We start from the raw sequence: 8571 nt of genomic DNA, 5'->3' as shown, positions 1-8571 counted from the left end.
TTTTTTTTATATGAGAGTTGAAGTCGGTTTTTTTTTGCTAAAAATTACTTGTTATATCAAGGCTAAGTGCATTGTTCGATGGGGTGATATCATTGCCAAACATGATAGGACCTTGTTTGCCATCAATAAACACTAACTTGACGGAGTTACAGTATTCCACATTAATGCGAGCCTCAAAACCTTTGAATATTGTTTGCGAGTATGGCTTTTAGTTTTTACCGCTCAGGAAGGTGGCAGGCCTATAGAAAATATTTCTTAATCAATAATTTTCCAAATGCTTTTCGTTTGACACCTATATTATAACACATACTTTATCTTATTAATTTAAATTAATTACATTTTCGAAATTGGTGGCAACTCGACTCAAAAATATTTTCAGCAGTAAGTCTTCTTAAACCTTTTTAATTTGATACCAAAATTGCAATATTTAATTTATCTTACCAGTTTAATTTAAGTAAATTTTGAAACACGTGACAACCCCCTCAAAAATATTTTCGCCTGTAAGCCTTCATAACCTCTTTCTTTTGACACCCATATTGCAATGTCTAATTTATGTCTTTAATTTTCTTATACTGAAATTTTTAAACAGGTGGCACCGCTCTATTTTTTCTGGTTTTAACCAGTTATAAAAATCAAACCAAAAAAAATAAAAATATTCAAATCGGTCAAGCCGTTTTCGAGTCTTAGCGAGGTTAACGGACAGCAATTCATTTTTATATACATATAAGATATCTTCTTTTAAAAATGCGCAGGCTCGAAATTGACTTTAGAGCAGCCCTGGGCGGCGCCTGCCCGGCGGGCATATTCGCGTATACATACACGCTCTGCTTTAAAAGGCAGCAAAAGCTTCATTCAACCACACGACTTGTTCGCACGCACACAGTGACATCAATTGCACGGACACAACAAAAATTCTCTGTCGAAGCTGCCCACCTTTTTTTACCCACTTGTAAAGGGAAGGGAGGGCACAATGTTTGGTGTGTCATGAATAAATCGCACGGACGACAAATTTTTTTGTTAAGCGCCATTATAGCGACATTTCCCCTTATTCCCAAATATTGAATTAATTATTACGTACATATGCACATAAATAAAAATGATGAATTTAAAATAATGCTAAACATCCCTTTTCTTTTAATTCAAAATAAGAAGATTAATACAAATTACCTCAAATATTTGCTTTAATTTTAATTATAATAAAACATCTAAGCAAGCAATGAAACTGAATTAAATTATATTAAAAGGTAATTTCTTTAATATTATATCTACATTTCACACTATTTACAACATTAAAAAAAAAATCGGTTTTTCTTATAATTTGCAACTCGAAATTGTTTACAACACTGTTTGCATCAGACGCGAGAGCGACTTATTCTCTTCATTCTCTCATTGTTTAGCCAAATTGAAATATATTTATGATTGTGTGAGTTTTGGCCACCTCTGCCTTAGAGCTATGGTCTGGAGGAATTTTTTTTTCTTAGAATTTCATGAAGAACCCGAATATGCTACGAACAATGTCGAAAAAATCGATCCATGCGAATTGACCCGCCCTAATATACATACAAGTAAGTAATACGAAAATTTAGTTTTTTTTAATAACCTAACGTATGCTTCTGTTAGTTTTAAAACGGGAGACAAAACGACTTCGTCTTCTTGTAAGGTTTAGGTACTGCAATTGGAGTAGACTCAGCAATCCGGTTTTATTCCGATCATGGTTGATTAATACGGGTTATAAACGGGCTGGCTTGTCTGCATGCATTTTTATCTTTGAAATGCGCATAAGCAGCCGAAAAAATGCATGAAACTTTTGGGAATTAACTCGGATCAGGGGAATTTTCGATAATAACACTGGTAGAAACGGTCAGCTGTTGTCTTTTAAACAACCCAGATGATAATTGAGTTAGGCCTTCTTAAGTGAAGCCATTCTAAGTGGCCTACCCAAGAAGTTTTGAACAAGTACTTCCTTGCATGCCTTCTAGAAGGGTTAATCTATTTACAATTTACGCGAATGCATAAATTTATATTATTTAGCATTACAAATGAATTTTAAGCAAATACTTCAAAGATATATGATTTTTATAAATTAAAGAAGCAACTTTAAAAGAACTCCTCCAAAAGGCCTTCTGAAGCACGTCCTGTAAAAGCCCTTCTGGAAGGTCTTCTATGGGTAGAGAAAGAGGAAGGCCTTCAATTTGCGCCACTCCATACAAAAAAGAAAGGACAAAGGAATGTAGAGTGGAAGGCCTCTTGATTCTCAGGAAGGCCTTTTGGAAGGACTTTTAACTCCTGAAATTATCTACTGGGAAGTAAGCAAACAAAGCAAGCAAGTTTCCCGTCCGCGGTAGCCGAGTAGTGAGAACTGCGTGCTACAAGTCTGTAGGTGCCAGGTTCGATCGTCAGTTGGAGCGATTGCCAATAAATTATTTATTTATTTTTTTTTTTCTTTTTATATTTAATTTTACTCTTTAGTTTTAATTTTGCTCTTCTTCTAATCTAACTATGAACATACTGGAATATGTAGTACGTAACAAATTATTCTTAAAATTATCTCCTATTTCATGCAACTCAGCTAAGGTTTCAAGAGAGAGTTCTTGACGCTTTTTCCAGTTAAAGGAATTATTAGTGGAATTTTCTAATTACTTGCACTTGGAAAATTCGGAATTTTTTTGATTCGCACTAATGCGATAATAAAAAAAAAATAAAATCTACTACAGGAATTTAGTTTTTCCTGATTTTAAGAGTGATTTATTCCTAAATCGTATTTTAGTAGTCCGAACAGTGACCAGCACAGCTGCCGCAGGCTCTCGCTTTTTATATGTACGTACATCAGTGATGAAATTGATGGTACAATTGTACTTTTTTGGTACATTTTGGAAGCCAAAAGTACATTGGTACTACATTGACATTTTTGATACATTTTTGTCAAGATACGGTACTGCACTACAATTATGTCGAAATACCACACTCTATTTACTTGGAGTTTTGAATTTTTGTGCATAAAAATATGGTCATCTTTTTCTACCTTATTTAAGTAAATACATGGTGTTTATTAAAAACGAAACTCTTACTTAAATAAAAAAAACAGTTTCTGTCATAATAGGTCTATTCATAAAATATTCCAGGAAGTACTAGCAGTCAGAGAATAAAAGAATCATAGCGAGTAAAATTGAGGGGAAGACTAAAATATCAGAAAAAGTTATTGAACGCAGTAAAACTTACGCCATTCTGACTTTCTGATAGGTAAGTAAGTTTTTTTCTAACAAATATTTTTGATACCAAGCACCCTTCCTTGTTTCATTAAGTAGATATAGCTACAAATTTGTCTTTAAAATTATCCCATTTTCGTTTTAACGATCAACTGACAAATTCGGTCAGAACCTTTCAGCATTATTATCTATTTTGGTATATTTCTCAATATTTTGCGTAAATTCCGTCCAACAAATTTTTTCATCTACAATTGAATAATTTTATACGGCAGCCATAGTTGACGCACGGAAATTGGAAAATTAGAAATTAATAGTAAATTAACCAAACTAAGCTTTTCTTCTTTTCTTTTGTTTATTCACGAACACATGTTGTGTTCAGCAGACATTTACTTATAAGTTTTCCTAGGTAAAATCTTTTCCAGCAGAAATTGGCAGATCTCAGTGTCATTTTACGCTCTCGATTTCCCCCACTTTGCGAGATTTCAGGTACTAGAACACTGCTATTAAGTTGTTTATTTCTATAAAAGGAAACATTTCCAAAATATTTTTGTAAAACTTCCATTCCGTTAAATGCAACGGTTTTATTTTTAATTTTGGTATTACTAGCACTTAATAAGTATAACTTGTATGCTTTTCTTGATTACCTTGGCATTTTGGTGGCCTTTTCAAACAATTGATTTGCACTTATGTTTTCCACCTTCGAAACGCCATGTTTTATATCATGATTTTTATACAGAAAATCTAAAAACATATGTATATTTAACTATGTATGTGTGGTCTTTTAAATGTTGGTACTTTTCGGCTTATTTAGTACACATTTTTTTGCCATTTGGTACAAAATTAAAAAACTCATTTAACATCCCTGACGTACATGCAATTTTTGCACTATTTCTGCTCACTCTCTCAACGATTTCATAAAAAATGCAATGTTCCTAACATGTTACTATCTTGACGATGCCAACGATGCAGCGATTCTGCGACGCTAAATAGACAGTTAAGTAGCGTGTACTCGCCACATCGGCATTGCCGATTGTTAACATGTTACCTTTTTATCTAATCGTGCAGCTCTCTGCATAATTAAAGTTGAAATGCGGTTGGCGCAACAAATTTTTTATTCCATATAACGTAAAGTTTAATTATGAATTTTATACTCAAATTCTTCGAGCTTTTCACTATTTTTAACTATCAAGGAGGGTCTGTTTTGGGGAAACTTTCCTATAAGGGCGGTCGCTAAAGGGACGGTGGGCGAAAAGGGAGTTGGTATGGAATGAACCGCCATTGACAAAAAGGCAGCCCATGACTACCTAGACCTCCTATGGGCCCCTAGGGACCCCTTAGAAAAATTGCCAAAAATCACAACTTTCAGTAACATGCAAATTACTGCACGAACGCAAATTTGCAGAAATTTGCAAGTTTCACTCCCAGCTGGTGTGCACGGTTGCATTTCAAACATAATACATTTTTATGGCATTTTTAAAATTCTTTCAGATGGGCAAAAAACAGGGAATACATGTACATTTCTTGTTGTTCCGACTTTCTTTAACATACATACATTTCAATTTCTTTATCGTACTATTTATCGGGTTTCTTAAATCGACTCTAGTTGCAATTGGTTCCGATTGCCACTACAATTTTTTCTCAGCCGAGTACAGTTGAAATAATTGGAATTAGCTAAATTAATTATAAAAACAAGTCTTTAATTCTTTTTTTCATAAAAAATTGCTGGTTTAAAAATTTTTAAAATTAACGAACTTATTTATTCAAATTCGACAAAAATGCAACCATGTGCCGCAATCATATGCTTTTCGTGATTGCCAATTTTTCGCTGACTAAAATTTTTCCAGCAAGAATTGGCAACTTCTCTCCAGGAGAACTGTCAGTTTGCGCTCTCAGTTTTTGAGTGATGGCTAATTTATTGGTCTGCACGAACGCGATTTGGGCAAAAATCATAATCTTCACGCTTGGTCACAGTGAGGGGCGAGGGGCTTAGGTTTTTATCACGTAGTCAATATCCTCTAAGGAAATCTAGCGCTTTTTTTCATATACATTCAATTTCAGATACATTCAAATATGGCGCGCAGTGTTTGACGCTCTTTAAACTCACAGGACTTCTGTTTCTATAAATTAAGTTCTGACTACGATATATTTTTGACATAAGTTTTACCTTGATAATATTTTTTCCACTTGTAATTATAGGTATGCATGCACTCTTGCCGTCATGCAGCAAGTGCCGTATTAATAAAGACAAATACATATAAGCCAAATAAATTTTTTTAACTTTTTTTAGCATGAAATGATTCAAAACTAAATTTATGAATTACTACGTGAAAACTATAGGGGGAGGGGGGAACTTGGAATATACTATGCGTGGTCACCGAGGGGGAAGGGGAGGTTAAAAATTGGAAAAAGTGGGTCACGTAGCATGAGTACGTTCCCTAAGCTGCATTTCTTTATTCATTCTGAACGTTTGGAATAAACTGTTCTTTTTACTTATTCTTAAGAACGGTCCTGATGATATTTGAACGTATGTTGATTCTGGCTGGGAAATGCAATTATCTGGAATGTATAAAGAAACGCAGCCATAAAGTGCTTGTTTCCTTCCCGTTAAAAATTCTTTCAAGAACAATGTTAACAAAACTTTTTCAATGGAAATTTAAGTAACGTAACGCCAGGTAGAAGCATAAACAGACGACATCGTTAATCCGGATCAACTCGGGTTTTAACTGCAGTTGATGCGTAATAACTTCGAGTTAATCCGGATCAACGCTGCTCTGTTTAAGCTTTAAGGTCACGTCAAATAATTCAGCAGATTAAACATAAATTAGAAAAGATTCCTACATTTAAATCTTGGAAAATTAACCTTAAACATTTTCAATATTACTACAAAAACTTTTATACAAATAGTCTTGCCCAATTCGCGAATCTTTGCAATTTTGTAACCCAATTCAAAATCCACTTCTCTTTTTTGTAACGTGACCTAGCGCGTATGTTTACAAATATCTTTAAATCGCTCCTACCACAGTTGTATTTTTTTTACTGAATAAAAGGACATTAAATTGTATGGAAATCAATAAAAACCTTTTTAAAATTTCAACTTTTTCAATTTGTCACGCCGGGGAAACTTTCCATTACCCACGGTGCCACGCCCACTTCCCTTTCGCGCACCGCCCCTTTAACGAGAGTCTTTATTGGAAAGCCAACCCTTTGTTTTTACTTGCATTTACCTTAAATAAATAAGATCTTGTCACTTACCATCGGAATCTTTTGGAAGTAGCAATGACGGATCTTCATTCATACTATCATCATCAAAATCCACAGCTACATTCTCTTCTCCTTTAATATCCTCTATGTTTAACTCAGGTTCACATAATATATTATTTTTTCCATCAAGTGTTGCATTTATTTGTCTATAGGCATTGTCTTCCGATGCTTCTCGTTTCATCCTCATACAATCAAAAGCGATTTGCAGTGTTTGTTGCTTCTCTTTAATGTTCAACCAAAATTTGTGGAATTCGTTTAGATAACGCCAGCAAACCAAGCAAATTTTATTTGAGATTTCATCGTTGAATGTAATCTAGATTTTTGTGCAGATTGATGATAATTTGCAATTAATAAACGGTTGGTAAATAGAATTTAATCGAGTTACCTGAATTTGGAAGTATTTCTCTATAATTTCTTTGGCACCCCCTTCAACTAATTCACCATTGTCTTTGAAGATTTCCAAAAACTCTACCGGTTTATTTAAGCACAATCGGCAAGCCATTTTATCAGTGTATTTAATTATGAATAATTTCTTTTTAGATAAAGCACAGTATAGTTAAAGTATTTCACAAAGTCCTGCAGCGAATATTTTGCCGAAAAATCCTGTAGTGTAGGTATTCACAATGACGGTTTTGTTTATATGGTTAATGGCCTAAAACACACGTGAACAATTGTGCATGCATTAAACTCTGTTTGGTTTAAGGACAGTGATCGGACTCCTAATTCTGTGTGACAGCATCTAGAAAAAAATGTGGTAGATTTCAAAAACATATGCTAATCTCAGGGTTTGGATCACACTTTGTACAAAATTATAAAAATACTGCAAGGTTTCACATAAATTGCCAACTTTTTAATTTGACTCTAAAAAAAATTAATTTTAGTATAATAAAGTGCAACATTTAAGTTGTTAAAAATTGCTTTGAGTTTTAGCAATTTTTTTTCCTTGACAGTGGAAAGCAGTTCCTTCCATATTAAGAATTATTTCAAACATATTTAAGAGATTTCTTGCGGAGTACTGCCAACTTTTCTTTTTATCACATCACGAAGTAGCGAACAAATGTGGCACGTTCCAGAAGCAGCTAATTGGGATTTGCGGGTTTTGACAATTCTCAAGTAAAAGTAAACAAGGCATCTGAAACCTTAGATGCACTTAAATTTGCTAATACTTTCACAAAAATCACTGTTTTTAGCATTTCGGCTATTAATTCTTTTTATAAATCATATATTATGCAATCTAACACAATAAAACCACGTTTCCCTTCGAAAAAATGATCGCTGAGAAAATTTACTATTTTACAGTTTATTTTATCCTCCCATTGGGCTTTGTTTACTTTTACTTGAGAAATTTCATCGTCGCCGGGAATGTGGAATCTTGTATTATATCAATCTTGTTACCGTATAGTGTTTAGTGTTGGACAATTTTTCCTCTTAAAATTAAGAAAACTATGTCGAGCAAAAATAAAACTACTCAAAAACGTGAATATGTGGTAGATTTCAAACTTTGAGTGGTAGATGCAGTAGATGCCCAAAAAGTGGCAGATCTACCACAATGTGGCAAATCCGATCACTGTTTGGGGATGAAACGATAAAAGTAAATACTAGTACGTACTCGATACTTCTCGTACGAACCAATACCCGATTTACACACGGTGGAGAGAATACAGAGGTGGCGCCGATGACGATACCGCTACTCGGCTCTCAGTGATTTTGACAGAATCAGCTGTTTTGGTGACGTCATAGTAGAGAAGACAGCAGTAGTGATGTGCTGAGTCAATACTTTTAAGTACCCAATACTCTCGATACTCGGTACCGAAACATTTAGGTTTCGAATAAAAGCGCACATAGGCCAAAAATATGGAAAAAACGCCTAACAAAACCCGAATGTAAGAGCCAATAGAGCTTTTTTACTGATTCAAATGAAAGATGTATATATGTCGGTTCGATGCCATAATACAGAGAAACCCTTACTTGTTTGAAGCATTTTTGTTCCAGCTGAATCGGACGATATCATTTTTGTAGGCCTGGGATAGATTCTGTAACCAGTTAATGACAATTTTCGAATCGGTATCGGTTTTGTCGATATTTGTAATCAAATATTTGTAAG

General features: G+C 34.1%; 1 protein-coding gene across 1 annotated transcript in view; it reads right to left on the bottom strand.

The window, feature by feature from the left end:
- The window catches only part of LOC108367957 (uncharacterized), a 59112-nt gene extending 51833 nt beyond the window's left edge, over nt 1-7279 (bottom strand). The window contains exons 1-2 of the mRNA XM_017622670.1: nt 6853-7279; nt 6459-6780 (exon numbers count right to left, since the gene is read on the bottom strand). Coding sequence (XP_017478159.1) covers nt 6459-6780; nt 6853-6969 — 439 coding nt within the window. The 5' untranslated portion in view covers nt 6970-7279. The remainder of the gene's footprint in view (nt 1-6458; nt 6781-6852) is intronic.
- Between the last annotated feature and the right edge of the window lie 1292 nt (nt 7280-8571).

Source organism: Rhagoletis zephyria, unplaced genomic scaffold, assembly GCF_001687245.7.
Source record: "Rhagoletis zephyria isolate East Lansing unplaced genomic scaffold, Rhagoletis_zephyria_1.1 Rzeph_scaffold_02889, whole genome shotgun sequence".
In the NCBI taxonomy this organism is placed as follows: Eukaryota; Metazoa; Arthropoda; class Insecta; order Diptera; family Tephritidae; genus Rhagoletis; species Rhagoletis zephyria.
Note: the sequence above shows the minus strand (reverse complement) of the source record. Positions and strands in the feature narration are given on the sequence as shown.